Source organism: Eublepharis macularius, chromosome 12 (genome assembly GCF_028583425.1).
Source record: "Eublepharis macularius isolate TG4126 chromosome 12, MPM_Emac_v1.0, whole genome shotgun sequence".
Classification (NCBI taxonomy): domain Eukaryota; kingdom Metazoa; phylum Chordata; class Lepidosauria; order Squamata; family Eublepharidae; genus Eublepharis; species Eublepharis macularius.
In genome coordinates, this window is record NC_072801.1 from 79,027,029 (window position 1) to 79,044,517 (window position 17,489).

At 53.0% G+C, this 17,489-nt stretch overlaps 2 protein-coding genes across 2 annotated transcripts; one reads left to right on the forward strand and one right to left on the reverse strand.

Annotated features, from left to right (window-relative positions):
• The first annotated feature begins 2,593 nt into the window (after nucleotides 1-2,593).
• Nucleotides 2,594-7,805, forward strand: LOC129340385 (monocarboxylate transporter 13-like). Its single transcript, XM_054995160.1, has 4 exons — nucleotides 2,594-2,972; nucleotides 3,776-3,919; nucleotides 4,474-5,244; nucleotides 7,352-7,805. The coding sequence occupies exons 1-4, from the start codon at nucleotides 2,702-2,704 to the stop codon at nucleotides 7,543-7,545; spliced, it is 1,380 nt and encodes a 459-aa protein (XP_054851135.1). The 5' UTR covers nucleotides 2,594-2,701; the 3' UTR covers nucleotides 7,546-7,805.
• Nucleotides 7,806-9,337: 1,532 nt separating this feature from the next.
• LOC129340009 (monocarboxylate transporter 11-like) lies at nucleotides 9,338-15,138 on the reverse strand. Its single transcript, XM_054994551.1, has 4 exons — nucleotides 14,982-15,138; nucleotides 12,025-12,168; nucleotides 10,541-11,275; nucleotides 9,338-9,573 (listed from the first exon to the last, which is right to left on the reverse strand). Exons 1-4 carry the CDS (start codon nucleotides 15,136-15,138, stop codon nucleotides 9,338-9,340), a joined length of 1,272 nt encoding a protein of 423 aa, XP_054850526.1.
• Nucleotides 15,139-17,489: the final 2,351 nt, after the last annotated feature.

Consider the following 17,489-nt stretch of genomic DNA (forward strand, 5'->3'; position numbering starts at 1 on the left):
AAACAGGGCAGCCCAATCCTAAGGCTTGTCTCAGCACTGGCGACTGGGCACAGGCATAGGGCCGTGGTAGGGCAGAGCCAGGGCCAGGAGCCATTTGTGTGCGGGGGTTATGCTATCGTAAGTGTGAGATACGCCGGCATGACCCTTAGTCCACTTCCTGAGCACTGTCATTCCCCTCCCCTCCCCGGATGGGGCCGTAAATGATGCAGAAACTACCTAGTAGAAACATACATCAATAGACAGTATGCAGTAGTATAGTCTACAGTCCCTATTCCTTTACCAAAACATCTTTCTGAACGATTCCCTTGCAGTACAGCCTTCCTGTCTGCATAAACAAGCCCTCTTGAATAATTCAGTTTTGCATAGTTTGCAGAAGGACAGGAGGGTGGGAGCCCTCCTAATCTCGTCAGGTACCATTACAACTCTCAGGAATTAAAAATAAATGTATGAAAGGCAGGCAGAAGCAGCTTGGAAACAAACAAAAAAACCCTCACTGTTTTCAAAACAGAAGACAGTCCTGCCCAGAGCTTTTTTGGGGGGGGAAAGAGGTGGTGGAACTCAGTGGGTTGCCCCCGGAGAAAATCATTACATGGCTGGTGGCCCCGCCCCCTGATCTCCAGACAGAGGGGAGTTTAGATTGCCCTCTGCCCCACTCGGAGGTGCGGGGGGCCATCTAAGCTCCCCTCTGTCTGGAGATCAGGGGGCGGGGCCACCGGCCATGTGACCATTTTCAAGAGGTGCCGGAACTCCGTTCCACTGCATTCCTGCTGAAAAAAAGCCCTGGTCCTGCCAAGGCTGGGAAGATGCTGACCCACAAAGCTATTCTTCATGCTCCACAAAACACACAAGGAAGTCAGACCAATTCCCAGCCACACTCTTCACAACATTCGCTTCAGTTATTTTATTTACTTATTTTCATGTTTCTCTTCCCTTTCTGCATAACGGACTCTGGGCAGGTTACTGGAGCTCATGGTTGCTTTATAACTGCTGGAAGTGGATCTCAACGTTTTCTTTGTGATGCACTTGGTTAAGGAAGAGCAAGTTTCTTGCATTAACCTCCCCCAAACAGTGTCAAAAAAAACATGGGCAGATTTTCACACACAAAGCTGGAGCTGTTTGACAGTTGAGACCGAATATTCCATACGGTAGCCCTTCCTCATACCCATTTATTAACATAGGGTCCAGTCCACGGGAAAGTTATCCATATTTTAAAAAAGGACATTGCAGAGCTGGAGAAAGGGCAATCAAGATGATAGGAGATTGGAACACCTTTCTTATGAGGAACAGATGGAGAGTCTGGGGGGGGGGATTTAGTTCAAAAAAGAGATAACTAAGAGCAGAACCACAAGTGACAAAAGGCACAGATTGGACACTTGTCTGCTTCCCTCAAGTTTTGATGGGAAATGTAGGCAGCTTGGTGGAATGTTGGACAAGTGACAGTTGAAAAGTCCATTGGACAGCAGTCAGAGAGCCAAGCTGCAAGACCAGGATGCCTACATTTCCCATCAAAACTTGAGGGAAGCTGACAAGTGTCCCACCTGTGCCTTTTGTCACTTGTGGTTCTGCTCTAAGGATGGACATGATAGAGGGTTATACATTTATGCACAGGGTACAGTGACTGGACAGAAAGAACTTTTTCTCCCTCTTGCCAAATACTAGAACTTAAGGACATCCAATGAAGCTGATGGGCAGTACATTCAGGACAAACGGCAATAGTTTTTTAAACAACATGTGATTAAAATGTGGAATTTGCTGCCAGAGGCTGTTGCGATCGCCACAGGCACAGACAGCTTTTAAAGGGATTAGGGTTAGGAGGACAGGTCTATCCACAGTCAGGGCTTTTTTTCAGTGGGAATGTAGTGGAACGGAGTTCTGGCACCTCTTAGAAATGGTCACATGGCCTGTGGCCCCGCCTCCTGATCTCCAGACAGAGGGGAGCTTAGGTGGCCCTCCGCGCCGCCGAGTGGTGTGGAGGGCAATCTAAACTCCCCTCTGTCTGTTGATCAGGGGGTGGGGCCACCGGCCATGTGACCATTTTAGCCAAGGGCAATTTAAACTTTAAAAAACTCCCCCTTGTTCCAGCTGACCCAAAGTAACATCATTGTGTGGTCCTGAGTTCCACCACTGAGTTCCACCACCTCTTTCCCCAGAAAAAAAGCCCTGTCCACAGCTACTAATCATAGTGAATAAAAAGAACCTCCACATTCACGGGCAGTTAACCTCTGAATGCCGGTGCCAGGAGGCAACATTAAGGGAAGGCCTCACCTTCTGTGCCCTGTGGTTGGCCCTCCAGAGTAATTGGTTGGCCACTGCATGAAGCAGGATACTGGAGCAGGTGGACCCTCACAGGTCTGACCCCGCGGGGCTCTTTTCAGGTTCTTCCAGTCTAACTCAGAGTGGCTTCCCATTCAGAACAGGAGCAGCCTTGAAGCTTCTTTCCATCGACCTGCAACACGGGGCACACCTGTGGACTTTGTGCTAAGATTTTATGATGTGTAGAAATGTGGGTCAGCAAATGCCAGCATCCGCAGCTGCTCCTTTTTTCACCTTTGTGGGGAAGAAAAACCAGTTGCCAAGAGGGAAGTTCTGGCTGTTTGTGGACTTCTGGCTTTTCCGGCAGGCAGGTAGCCACTCCTGAGGTGTGCGTCTCTCTTCCGACAATGAGAAACCAGCCGAGTCTGGGGCAGAGCACAGCAGATGCATGAACAGCCCCACAGGACGGCCGGTGGTCCGCTCTTCGGAGGGGCTCACCCACAGAAACGACATGGACCTCTCCTGTGTACATGCCGAGCCTCCCGATGGGGGCTGGGGGTGGATGATCGCTTTGGCAGCTTTCCTGCAGTCGGCCCTGGTCTTTGGGGTGATTCGCTCTTTTGGAGTCTTCTTTATGGAGTTCATGGTTTATTTCGGGGAGCCATCTACTGCCACCTCCTGGATCGCCTCTGTCACCGTGGCAGTGCTGATGTTTGCCAGTGAGTATCTGATTCAACAGCCCCTCCGAGCGCAACTCTCGGCTCCTGTAACTCCTAACCTGGACAAGCCCAGGAGAGTCAGATCTCAGAGGCTAAGCAGGGTCGGCCTTGGTTAGTAGTTGGAAGGGGGGGGTCTCCGAAAAAGACAAGGGCTGCAGAGGCAGGCAATGGCAAACCACCTCTCTCGGTCTCTAGTCATGAAAACCCCAACAGTGGCTGCCGTAAGTCAACCATGACTTGAGGGCATAACTTCATTTCATATTCTGACATTAAGGCTGTTCAAGGAATTACTGAATTGGTGACTGAGATGCACCCTGCACATACTTGGACACTTTCTCTTTATTCTTATTTTGCATGTTCCAGTCATAAGCTGGGTGGGGCGCAACAGCAGCAGTCAAACCGGATCTCCTATCGCCCTCTCCTTCTCTGCATAGCTCTCAAAGGGGCAATAACCCCCTGCTCTGTCTTTTACCTTTGACTGTCCTCCTAAACCAACTTAATACATCACAACGTGAATGATAATTCACCAAATTCAATATTATTTTTTAAAACACCTCTAAACCCAGCTTAGTCATTTCAGGTGGGGATGTGCTATTGGACCCGTGTGCTGTGGGAACATGCTGAAACATTTCCAGTTTGTTTGCTTCCCAAGCCAGTTTTTGCTGTGATCAAGATGTATTTTGTTCGGGGAGGAGGAGGTCTTCCTAGGGAGTTCTCCTCCTTTGCTAGGTTTCCTCCCAACCCTCTCTGGGTCCATCCAAGCAGAAAAATTTTAATCCGCTGTTTTATGGCCACCCCAACAGGTCCTTTGGCAAGTGCCCTCAGCACACAGTATGGTGAACGGCCCATGGGCGTCATCGGTGGGTTCCTTTCGGGGCTGGGTCTCTTCCTGGCCTCCTTTGCCACCAGCCTGGCTCAGCTGTACCTCTTTATTGGCCTCCTCACAGGTAAGCCAAGTCCTGTTTCAAAAAAGCCATGTCCTTTCCCCCTCCTGCTGGGACTCCTATGACTTTCTGTGTAGAGTGACAACTAGAATCATAGAATCGGAATGGCCCACTAAGGTCATCTAGTCCAACCCCCTGCACAATGCAGGAAATTCACAACTACCCCCCCCCCACCTCTAGTGACCCTCGCTCCATGCCCAGAAGATGGCAAAACTAGCCACCCGAGTTATTGCTTAAGGAAGGAGGAGGGTGCCCTTGCTCCAAGCCAATTACCAGCAAGGAAGGCCATCTTGGATCTGCACTCTAGCAGTTTTGCCTTGGCTTGGAGCAAGCTGGCTGCAGCGCAAGCTCAGCGTGGGACAGAGTATCCTTGCCTGAGTGACAAAATGTCTCAAACCTGCCCCGTGCACAAGAAGCAAAAACAACACCAGCAGTTCCATGCCTGAAGACCGTAACTGGAAAACGGGGACACCTCCCACTTGCAGGTAGCAATCAAAAGAACAAGGAAAGAGAATCCGTTCATTTTAAAGCCAGTTTTTTCCCCCTGTGTCCTTCAGGTATTGGTGGTGCCCTCATCTTCTCCCCTTCCTTGGCCCTGGTAGCTCGCTATTTCAAGCGGCGCCGTGCCTTGGCCAACGCTTTGGTGTTCTCCGGCGCTGGCATTTCTTCATTGGCTTTCTCCCCGCTCTTCCAGTTTTTGGTGGATTCCTATGGCTGGCGTGGAGCCCTCCTGATTGTGTCCGGCATGGCCTTCAACCTGGTGGCTTGCGGGGCTCTCCTTCGGCCACTGCCCTCGGCCGGAAACGCTGCTTTGAGGACGGCTCCAGAGCAGGAGAGCCGCTGGGGCAGGCTGGCCTCTCTCTTTGGGCTGAGTTTGCTCTACCACCGACCCTTCATGATTTTCTCTGGGGCTGGAGTGCTGATTACAGCAGGGTACTTCATGCCTTTTGTACACTTGCTGCCCCATGCCAGGGAGACGGGCTTTGATGAATACCAAGCAGCCTTCCTGGTGTCTGCCGTGGGCATTGCTGATATAGCTGGACGCATCGTAGCCGGCTGGCTAGCCAACTGTGGTCCTCTCCGTCTTGTCCACCACCTCACCCTCTGGGCCCTCCTGACGGGTGTCACCTTGCTCATGGTGCCACTGGGACACAACTATGCCTTGATGGTGACCCTCAGCATCTGCTATGGGTTCCTGGCCAGCGCTATCATCCCACTGAAGTTCTCCACTCTGATGGAAATTGTGAGCACAGACCAAATAATGGGAGCGATTGGACTTATCCACTTGATGGAAAGCTTTGGAGCTTTGTCAGGGCCTCCGCTGTCAGGTAAGGAAACGAAATGTGGCACCAGGGAGAGATGTTCTAGGCGGGCCAGCAGAGTCTAGACCAATGGCAATCTAGATCAATGGCAGAACAGACTGCCAGGAGCAAGCTAGACCCGAATCCAGATGTGGGGGTGGGTGTTTTCCAACACTGTTTTTTTTTCCTGGGCCTTTGCAAGAAGTGAGACTATGAACCAGAGGATTGAGCTGAGGAGGGGAGCTGATTTCGGATATGCAGTGAGCAGAAGGTTTGGCTCTGGTGCCCAAGGAAGGGCAGAATGCTGGGTGGGGCTTGTCTTGTCTAGAGACCCGCCCACTTCAAGGGCTGCTCTTCCCTGAAGAGGGCTCTGAGGCCTGGGCACCCCCAGTCCCGCCTCCCTCGCTAGGCAGCTCCGCCCCACGTCCTGGAGATTCCCCAGTTCAAGCTCGAGCCTCCAGCAAACCCATTGGGTCTGCCTTCACACCTCGAACATCTGGTGGCTACAAAGCACAGGTTGCGCCACCCAACCCAGTCCTGCACACAAAACCCTGCCCAGACTTTAGCAGCAGGGCCTTAAGCAAACCCCTTGGGCAGCCGCCAGCCCTGAACCTTTCCGGCTCTGGCATTTTCGCAGCCCTTTGTGAGAATTGTGAATGGAGCACGGCAGATAAAAAAGAGGGGCTTTGTCACGCAGGGCCAGTTCCCTGCATTCCGTTGCCCCAGGAAAGGTTGCGCCAAAGGTTGCGGCACTGCTCCTGGTGGGGTCCGGGAGACAACATCCACCCATTCCCCCACTGCTGATGGCTGGGTGCAAGCCACGCCCCGTGCTGTCTTGGCGACTTTGCTCAGACGGCCAGCTGGAGCACCAGGAGGACCTGACTCTGCCGTAGTCAGCCCTCCACTGGCTTCAAAGCAAAAGGGGAGCTTCTCCTTCGGGTCAGAAATACCCCGCCGAAGCTTAGTCAGCATCAAGAGGCTTGTGCTGCAGTGGAATTGGTTGGTCTTGGAGGTGCTGCTGGACTCTTTTTGATTTTGCTACTACAGACTAACACGGCTAAGTCCTCTGAACCTTTACAGAAGCAAACTGATCTCCACATCAGAAGGAGATGTTTGCATCTACCCCGCCCCCCCTCTCCTCCTCTATATCAGACCAGTTTCTCTTTTTGCCCTCCATGCATCTGACGAAGAGAACTGTGGTTCTCGAAAGCTTATGCTACAATAAAATTGGTTAGTCTTAAAGGTGCTACTGGACTCTTTTTGATTTTGCTACTATAGACTAACACAGCTAACTCCTCTGGATCTAAGAGTTCAGCTGATAACTCAGCAGGGTAGGAAAATGCAGGATGGGCACTGAGTGGCGCCTCAGTGTTCATGTGCATGCTGGGGCGGAATGTGGACTACAGCCAGGCGGGGCACTGTGGCTCAGTGGTTGGAACAGGTCATGCAGACCCACCCCCCAGTTCAATTCCTGGCAGAATCTCCTATTAAAGAGAACCGCCTCCACCTGAGACCCTGGAGAGCCCCTGCCGGTCAAAGGAGAAAAGACAGGAGCGGGGGGACCAGGGGGGGGACAGGGCTGGCTGCACAAGGCGGCTTCAGGGGTGTTCATTTGCTCCACATGCAGCAGCAGCGCGATTTCTCCAAGCGGGAGGGAGCTGAGCCCTGAAGGCGGGCGAGCCACACAGCTGACTGCGTCTACATGGTGTTGCCTAACCTCCCCAAAGTGAAGATGGGGCCAGAACTGTGATTTCTCAGGGACGGGGATGGTATCTGGTGAATGGGGCCAGTGGGGACATGCGCAGCCTTGATGTAGCGAAGAAAGCGGGTCTTATGTACGCAATGGGAAGTAGATCAAATGGCACAGCACAGGTGTGGCCCATGCAGGAGTGGGGGGCATTCTGTAGACCCAGTGGAGTCCGGGGGCCTTTCAAAGAAGCCAAGAGGTGTGCACTCTGCACGTGTGTCAGAAAGCCATGGCTTGAAGGATGGCTCATAAGTCATGATTATTTACAACCAGGAAAGGGGAAAGAATGATTTCTTTCCGATTCAGGCTCCTTCCAACTAGGGTACTCCATGGAGATGGTGTGCTTGTTCACGTCCGAGGTTTGCCTCACTTTCTCCTCTCTTGCAGGCTGGATTCGGGATGCCACCGGCAGCTACACGGCTTCGTTCCAGGCAGCTGGCTCCATCCTCATTGCAGGGAGCTTGGTTCTACTGGCCTTGCCAAACTATCTCCCCTGCCTCCCCGCAGCTTCTCTCAAGCCGCCAGAAGATTGCAAAGAGGAAGAAGCTCTGGCATCCAGCCATCCCCCGTCCCCACACTGAAGATGGAGGATTCAGGACTGAGCAGAGCTGAGCTGGCCTCTGCGCCATTTCTGAAAGAGGGACCTCCAAGGCATTCCGTTTTTGCATTCTCAAGTCATATATTTAAAAACTGAGGTGGGAGAAAGGGAGGACAGGCAACAACTGTGTTGCTGCAGAGAGAGAGAGAGAGACACGCTGGGCCCCAAATGCAAAGATGGTTGTGCGAAGCGTCCCAGTGTGGGCCATTGTACGAGGTCAGGGTGGATATTAAACTACTCGAGACCAGAGAGGTAGGATTACTGTTACGGAAAAGCTATTACAAAGAAAGCCAGGTGCACATGCGGTGCATGCGCCTGTGCGCGCACACAGGAAAGTCAAACTTCTGGAGGACCTGTTGGGTTTCTCTTCATCACTTTAATGCACACCTGTCTTTCACACACAAGGCAGTCAACAGTCTCAGCGCAGACCTGCTTTGCTTCAAGGAAGGTCCTTTGCCCAAACTGGGAGCAGACAAAGACTTCAAGCAAAGACTCCCACTTCTCTTTCACAAAGCGAACTGGGAAAGCCGCAGGGCTCAGGTTAGGATACTGGGAGCCCAAACTCCCCTGTAAGGGACTGTCTGGACCCAGCACACAGGGCTGGCGGGGGGGGGGATGCACGCCCCACTTCAGTTCTGCGGACGAGGGCTTCTCACTCCGCAAGAGGCCTTGCTATGTCCAGCCAGAGAGAACACCCCGGGCCCTTTCCTGGAACCACGCCTGGGAGTGGAGGGGGGGGAGGGGAACAGAGGCTGAGTTTAAATGTGACGCTGGTCAATGGAAACTCACACACTCAGGGGACTTACTATGCAGGTGTCCAGCACGTCACTGAAAATGGGCTTCTTCCTGTGTGCACTTGGGCATAGCTGCTAGCAGAGGGGCAACCAAGTTTCAGTGAGACAGTGTGGGAGTACAAAGACCTTCAAGGAGAGTTCTTTCACCCCAGCCAGCATCCTATAAAGCCAGGTGGAGAACAAAAAGCTTCTGAACAGAGGCTGGGTCCTACGGCTTAGCATATGTGCCTAGTGGGTGGGGTTTAGGGAGTTGCACAGGGCTCTTGGGGCCGGGCTCAGGGCTTCAGCTGCTTTCCAAGGTCCATGCGTACACTTTGCAGGCAGTGTGTTCATTGGTCTTTACAACAGTATGGAAAGGTAGGCCCAATGTTACTATTTCTCTAAAGCAGAGGGTGAGAAGGAGAGTTAAGGTTGACTTAGGGCGTCTAACCTCCGGGCTCGGCCTGGAGTTGTCCCAGAATGACAGCTGATCAGCTCCCCGGGAGAAAAAACCAGTTTCCAAGTGTGTGCTCTACGGCATCACATACCTGTTGACCTCCATTTCCCAGAATCTCCAGGAATTTCCCAACCCGGAGTTGGCAGCTGCAGGCTGACTCCATGGCAGAGAGGAGATTTAAATTTGGGCTTCCTGGCTCGCCCTTCTTGCTCTTCCTTACTTCATGAAAGAGGTCCAGTTTGGGAATTCACACTTCAGCGGGGGCATACTCACATAATGAACGTAAACCATTTGTAGTGTCAGGCCCTCTTCCCAAGGGACCCTGGGAAATGTAGTGCTGGGAAGCAAAGGGGTGTCTCAACCCCCGCCCCCCTCCTCTGTGCAATTGCCAGGACTGCTTCGGAGAAGCTGCAGCCGTCAAAGTCATTAAACTGATAGAAAGTTGTACTGTAGCTCTTGGCTGGAAAAGCCCAGTTATCTGGCAGACCCGTGTCAGCACAAGAACCTGCCATCACATGCTGGGGGGGTGGGAGGGGGAGACGTTTTCATATCTCAGAACATTTGCTGGTGAGAGGAACAGATGCCAACGGAGAGCCTGTGCCAGGCACCATCAGGGCCTTGGGTTCCCCTTTGGCCCTGGCAGTTGCCCCACTGCCACCACAGCCCCTGCAGCCAGTGAAGAAAGTTGGGAGGGCCAGGAAAACGAGGCTAGCCGAGAGGACGAAGGCTCCACCCACCAGGAACGAGACCGTGAAGTTGCCAGTTATGTCACGTAGGAAGCCTAGAGAAAAATGGCAAGAGGGGAAGAAAACATTAGGGGGCTGAGCCAGACAGCATCCTCGCCTTTGCTAGGTGCCAGGATGACGTGAAAAGGGGGCTGGACAGCGTCAGGGAAGAGGAAAGAGGAGGCCTGTTGCCTTCAGACCAAGCTGGGGCCTGGGCTGGCAGGGCAGTCTGTCCACAGACATCTGGATGCTGGTCCAGAGGGACGCAACTTGGCCCAATCCAGGACGTGGAGGGAACTGGGCTCAGTCCAGCAGGAAGCTCTCATGAGCACAGCCCAGTGGGAGCTGAGGAAGAGCAGGCTGAAACTGTGCTCATTCCCCCCTCTCCTTATCTTTGGGGGCGGAGGGTGCCCTCAAGTCATAGCTGACTTATGGCGACCCCTGGTGGGGTTTTCATGGCAAGAGACTAACAGAGGTGGTTTGCCGTCGCCTGCCTCTGCAACCCTGGCCTTCATTGAAGGTCTCCCATCCAATTACTAACCATGGTCAACCCAGCCCTGCTTAGCTTCTGATGAGATCAGGCTCACCTGGGCTATCCAGGTCACGGCCTCCTAATCTTTAAGTACTTCCCAATTCCTGAAGTTCATGACTAACATCTCTGGCCCTTAGAAAACATACTTTACTATCTGCTTCACATTTGGATGCTATTATAAAACTGCACATTAAAAGCAAACCCCCTGGGTTCCTTTTCCTTGCTAAGCACGAATGGGACAACAGATCAAAGTTTTGTTCTGTCATCTGTAAATACTGACTCCAGCCTTTCATATGAAGCCTGCTGGCAAACGAGGAAAAAAAACCCCTCCTTGCAAAACCTCTGCTCCGAGCTGTCTTGTCCAGCAGCTCGTTTAGCAAAAGCTATCCCAACTTGCAAAGGAGCTGAGGCTTTGTAAGAAGCTCTGGTTGGATTCTGCAGCATATCGTCAGTGGTAAATAAATACCTAGAAGTAAGTAGAAGGCCCTTACCAGACAGGGGGGGTCCTAGTAATCCCCCAACACTCATCGCCATCAGACATAGACCGGTGGCATTCACGACACGGGCTACACCAACAATCTCCGGCAAGACCCCGAAAGCCACAGTTGCAAAACTCCCTGCACTGACACCGTAGAGCAAAGCCAGGACAAGGGAGTCTACGTAGGAGGCGGCAAGCGGAAGGAGGAGGAGGCTGCAGCCGGTAAGGGAGTTCAACAGCACCAGAAGACGGGCTGGCAAGATGAGGCGGCGGTCAGCAAAGCAACCGGCAAGCAGGCGGGCCAGGGCATCAGACAGAGCAGCAACAGACACCAGAGTGGCAGCTTTGTAGGGGTCCAGGCCCAGCACCCGCCCATAGGGCTCCAGGTGTACATAGGGGGTGAAATATCCAGCCGCCAGCAAAGCAGTGCCGAAAGAAAAGGCCCCAAACCCTCTCTGCGTGAAGAGACCCCAGTCGAACAAGGAGCCAGGCTCCAGCTGATCCCCCCGCAAGACCAGGGGGCGGAGGAGGGCCCCACAGACCACCAGGTGGAGGCTCAGAGCAGAAGTAACTAGCAAGGCCCCTCGCCAAGCAAGGGACTCGGCCAAGAGCCGCAGGAGCGGGGAAAGGGCAAAGGAGGAAAGCCCGTTGCCTGTCAGGGCGAGGCCCATGGCCAAGGATCGGCGAGAGGAGAAGTAGCGGGCGAGGGTGCCCATCACCGGGGCGAAGGCCAAGGCCCAGCCACAACCTGCAGGAAGACAGAGGGGCAGAGCTAGGCCGCGTTCGTGCTGTGGGGGAAACACAACAGCAAAACCAGCTCCAAAGAAGCTCCCGTTTGGGGTGGAACAAATGACACTGGTGCAAGTATTTGGGCCTCACAGAGAGCCAAACTACAAGTGACGCCTGACACAGGTTGGACACTTGTCAGCTTCCCACAAGTTTGGATGGGAAATGTAGGCGCCCTGGTTTTACAGCTTGGCTCTCCATTACAGCTGCAAGACCAGGATGCCTACATTTCCCATCAAAACTTGAGGGAAGCTGACAAGTGTCCAACCTGTGTCAGGTGTCACTTGTAGCTTGGCTCTCAGAGGACTGGCCACAGTCTTTGGGGGGAACCCCAGAGTTTGGTACATTCATCAACAAGGGTCCCCAGCCTTTCTGAGCCTATGGCACCTTTGGGATTCTCATAGAGTAGGGTGGGCACAGCCACAAAATGGCTGCCACAGGAGGCAGATCCAGCCACAAAATGGCTCCACCTGGCTCCACCCACTTTCTATAACACTTGGCAGGCACCACAAAACGTGTTGGTGGGCACCACGGCAGCCATGGCCACCATACTGGGGACTCCTGGCTCAAGACACCTCAGAAGTGCTTGTGCAGCCCCCACTGGGCAGGAGGGCCTCAATTGGCGCAAAAGCCACACAAGCCAGAGCAACTATTCAATTGCTCATCACTTTCATGGACTGGGAGGGATGGCCGGCTGGCATCTGCGCTCACCTGTCAGGAACCCCAAGGTGAGGTATAACTGGAGCAAGCTGGTGCTGAAGGAGGCGCCGAGAATGCCCAGAAAGGACAGCAACCCGCCAGCCACCACCACCGGCCGGGCTCCGAAGCGCATACTGGCAGCCGTGCCAATGGGACCTGGGCCAGAACAGGAGAGAATATGGTTGGTGAGGGTCAACAACGCAGAAGCAGCTTCTGGGCCGCTTCCCCAACAAACTGCTTGGGGCAGCACAGCACAACTCGGAGGGCACTTATGCAGCAAAGAGGGTCACAGCTCGCTCCCAGCTTCCCGCATGGAGGGACCGAGCAGCCCCTCCTGGACCCACACTACCTGGGTCAGGTTGGGTAAGCAGGCTGTGTTCAGTGCAAGAATACACAGGCAAGTTATACGGAGCTGCAGGCATCCTTCCGCACCAAATAAAAACGCCTTGCAAGCTAAAAATGGAACAGCGGCAGTTGCAGCCCCCGCTGGGCTGGGGGGCTAGGGAGAGAGAGGCTGGGGGGGGGTGAAAGGAGGAAGGAAACAGCTCTGTCTCTCTAGTACATTTTTATCTGCCCTAACTCCAAGGGGCTCAAGGCAGCACATACGGTTTTGCCTTCCCTCTTGCACCCCCACAACATCCCTGTGAGGTAGGTTAGACCAGCCCAAGGTCACCCAGCAAGGCTGCGTGACATAGTGAGGATCTGACCCCAATCTCCCAGCCCCTAGTCTGACACCCTTAAGCACCCCGCCACGTTGGCTCCTTCAGTTTATAAGGCGGTAACAGAACAGGAAGCCTCGACAGGAAGGCCTTGGGGCGGATTAAATCTGAAATTAAGACAGGCAACATTTTCCAAGCAAAGTAGAACATACAAGTGGGGGACCCACAAGAACTGGTCTGAGGGGGTCTCATTTTCCTCTCCACCACCTCTGTTCCCTGGCAGCCCCCATAGCCTCTTCTCCTTTCCTGCTTCCTTCTCATCCACCAGCTTTGCCTCTTGTCCTCCTCCAGCAGCCAAATCAGTTGCAAGGTGGGGCTCTTCACTTTCCCCTCACTTCCCCACACTGTTTCTTTTCTTCTTAGGATTACCAACTTCTATGAGGGAGCCAGAAATCTCCCAAACTTACAGCTGATTTCCAGGCAACAGAGATCAGTTCCACTGGAGAAAATGGCTACTTTGGAATATGGGCTTTCTCCCCTGCCTTTCTCCATGATGGGGCCTCAAAGTACCTGATGTCTCTTCTCCTCCATTTCATCCTCACAACAACCCTGTGAGGTAGGTTAAGCTAAGAATGTGCAACGGGCCCAAAATGCACTTCCCCAGCAGGGTGGGGATTCAAATCTGGGTCTCCCAGATCACAGGTTGATACTTTAGCCCAGGGCTCTTTTCCAGCAGGAACGTGGTGGAACGGAGTTCCGGAACCTCTTGAAAATGGTCACATGGCTGGTGGCCCCGCCCCCTGAACTCCATACAGAGGGGGGTTTAGATTGCCCTCTGCACCGCCAAGTGGCGCGGAGGGCAATCTCAACTCCCCTCTGTCTGGAGATCCGGGGGCGGGGCCACCAGCCATGTGACCATTTTCTCCGAGGGCAACCCACTGAGTTCCACCACCTCTTCCCCCCCCCCAAAAGCCCTGCTTTAGCCACTAGACCACATGGGCTTTCACAAGGTGGCTGTTGTTGAACAGTTGCAAGCAGCTGATCCTGTGTAAGTCATGCAAGTCCAGTGGTAGCAAGTTGCCCGATTGGTCGCTTCTGGGCCTGGCCCCATTAAGTCCTCCCTCAAAGGCCAAAGCAACCCGGGAAGGGACCCTGCCCCTGCCATTTTACTGACAGAACCAAGGCTTGAACTGGTAATAATGCTGTGGTTGCCTAGCAATGGCCACTGAGGGCATTTGTTTCTTAAAGCTATAGGCTGCTTTTATTATTTGGGTTTGGGTTTTTTTAGATTCCAGATTTTTCAGCAAACCTGAGGCTTTTATAGAAAAATGTGTCTTTTCTGTTCTGGATTTAAGTATCCATAGATCAGGCCATGTTGAGAATTTGATTGATTGATTGATTGATTGATTGATTGATTGATTGATTGATGAACATCAGTGGACCTCTGCCACTGAATTACAGCCCCTCTCACAAATCTCCACATTAAAACCCTAACGTTCTGTTCTAGTGGGGTTTTTTTTACAGCATAAATAACTGTGGATCAGGGTTGCTAGATCCCCCTACCTTACAACTGGGGGTGTGGAAGTGGTGCCAGGAGGGCACCAATCCTTCTCTTGCGTGCGCAGCCAAAGCGCACATGCGCTCTGCAGTGCTTCCGATGATATAATTTCTGGTTCAAACTAGAAGTGACGGGGTCCCCAAATATATATTGGGCTGATTCCAAAGCATCAGCTCTGCCGAGACCCTGTCACTTCCGGTTTGAACTGGAAGTGACATCATCAGAAACCCCACATGTGCACCGTTTCGCCACATGCTCCAGCCAGCCTCCCAACAACTCCCCCACCTCCAGCCAGGTGAGCGTCGGCAGGGGGCAGCAGCATGGGGCAGAGGGTCCCCCACCTTCAGGAGGGGGCTGACAACCCCTGTTGTGAGTGCTACTGCAATTTTGTTAATTTTAAAATTATAGTGGTCCTTGGTTCGGACTAGGACGCAAATCCCCATTTGGCCATAATCACTGGCCCAGCCACTCTCAGTCTGTGCTACCCCAAAAGGTTGCTGGGAGAGGAAAATGGGGTTGAGGAAAAGCCACGTATTACTCCATGAGTGCCTTGTGGGAAGGGCAGCCTGCAAATCTTAACAATGCTTTGAAAATTTTCTTGTTGGGAAACTGAGGCAAGAGAAGCAGCAGTCAAGACTCTCAAGTGAAACCACTCCTTGTCTACTAAGGTAGCCCAGCGAATTCAAGCAGCCAGACAAACGACAGGCCCAGGCCGGACTGGGCCGAACTGGTGGCCCCCCTGGAATACTCACTGGCAAACTGCTCCGTCGCCAAAGCAATGGCCGTCACCCAGGAAACTTGGGCAGCACTCGCATCAAAGGCCTCCACCAGGTCTTCGAAGAGGATGCCGAGGGACCGCAAGACCCCATAGGTGAGAGAGTTCGCCAGGAAGCCCGACAGGACGACCATCCAGCCCCAGCCCCCATCGGGGGGCTCTTCCAGGGGTAATGACATCAGCAGCTGGAGAGGGGGGGCTCCTGGACAGGCTAGTGCACAGAAGATGTGAGAGTTATGAAGCAATGACGCCCCTTTCTCGCTTGGGGAGCAAGGCGGGTCTCCCCTTCCCAAGCTGGGTTGACGGTTCCAAGGCTGCCTTGCAGGGAACAGAAATGCCGCATGACCCAAAACGGGATGCACCCCCTGCTGGAGGAAAGGGGGAGGGCAGGCAGCCTGCCCCCTCCCCCCTGAACCAGAATCCCCCTTTTGTTGGGCTGCCCCTACGGCACTGACTCAGTATAACAACGATAACAATAACTGTGCTTATATCCCACTCTTCAAGACAGATTAGTGTCCCACCGAGAGCAGTGAACAAGTTAGTGTTGTTATTATCCCCGCAATACAGCTGGGGCTGAGAGGACTGGCTGACCCAAGGCAACCTACTGAGCTCATGGCAGTAGCGGGATTTGAACCAGCAGAGTGCTGATTCGCAGCCAAGCCACTTAACCACTGCGCTACAGCAGCAGCTCTGCCCCCTATCTCCATGCAGAACCCTGAAAGAGCCCCCAACACAACACCCATTCTTCACCCAACCCCCACCCAGAAATGCTGCTAAACGCATAAGAAGTTACTTAACTTCTTAATCCAGAATGAAAGGGGACAACTAGAACCGGTTGGAGCAGTAGCAGAAGGTCCTCAACCTTTGCAACCCAACCCTCCTGGGAAATCTTATTTTTCTTGAGGGTGGGGGCGAAGAAAGGTGGGGAGTCGTGAGAAAACAGCAACCTTGAACATTAACAACGCAGAGTTGGGGGGCAAAGAACAGGGGCTTCGGTGTCCCATCTCAACTGCAGCAGGTGAGAGGGTTTTCTTGGGGGCAGGATTATAGTGCGACACACCCAGGATCCCGTGGCTTCATGAACTGGCAGGGAGTTAGGTCCCAGGGGAGCCGAGCAAAGGATGGAGGGCAGGGGGGAGGTGATGCAGCATACAGGGGTCTACTGGCTGAAGAGGAAAAGCAGGACTCTGGGGCCTTCCCCCCATTTACATCAAGCCGAGATTCCCACTGTTCCAGGGCCAAGGGGGTAAAAGGAAACTGGCTTTGGCATGGGTTTAGAGGCTAAAAGTAAACCACCCCACCTCCCCATCACATCTCAGACTGGGGCAGGGGGGAGGTCTACTTCACTTCCACCCCTGTCCAGCATGGGGAACGCAGACCTCCTGCAGACACCCCGCAAATCCCCTTTACCTGCCCTTCAACAATGCAGACCTCCTTCTGTGGGGAGTCTCAACTGCCAGCTCCCCCCAGGAAAGATCTGAGCAGCATTTAAACTGGCAGGGAATGGGCACAAGAGAAAGCAGAGCCAATCCCCGCCCAGTTGGCAGGAGTGCCACCTTTTGTCTGCTGGAGGAGGAGGAGGCTCTTTTGACACCTGCTTCGACAGGCAGAAATTCAGCAGGTGCCACTCAGACACCCACACAGCAGCCTGCCAAGGGGGAAATTGTGCTGGCCTGATCCTCACCTGCTGTACCAGTATTAAAAGTACATATTAAAAAAAAATTAGCAATGCTACAGAAATTGGCAGGGTGCAGATGCTGTTTCCTTCGGTGCTGTGTAAAACTTAACCTGAGCTGTGCTGTGCCAGTGGGAGGCCTGAACCGCTGCTATATGGGAAATAAGACTGTAGTCGCTCCCTTGAGCATGAGCAGTGCTTCCCCTCACCAGCAGGCAAGAACAGGTCTAGTCAATGAAGAGCTGAGACTCGATCCGTGAAGAGCCGTGTTCAAATCCCTCCATGGGTCATGAAATTCACTAGGGCACTCTGACCAGGACACTATTTATTTACTTCTTTTATACCCTGCCTCTCTCACCAGTGGGGGCCCTGAAGAAATATATATCTTCTTCCCCTCTTCCATTCTAGCCCCATAAGAACCTTGTGAGATAGTAAAAAAGAGCAAGAGTCCAGTAGCACCTAGAAGACTAACAAAATTTGTGGTAGAATATGAGCTTTCGTGAGCCACAGCTCACTTCTTCAGATACCAAAAGAGCAAGAGTCCAGCAGCAGCTAGAAGATTAACAAAATTTGTGGTTGGGTATGAGCTTTTGTGAGCCACAGCTCACTTCTTCAGATACCAAAAGAGCAAGAGTCCAGCAGCACCTAGAAGACTAACTACATTTGTGGTATTAGCTTTCGTGAGCCACAACTCACGAAAGTTCATGCCCTACCACAAATTTTGTTAGCCTTCTAGGTGCTACGGGACTCTTGCTCTTTTCTACTGCTACAGACAAACACAGCTACCTTTCTTGACCGGTGAGGCAGGTT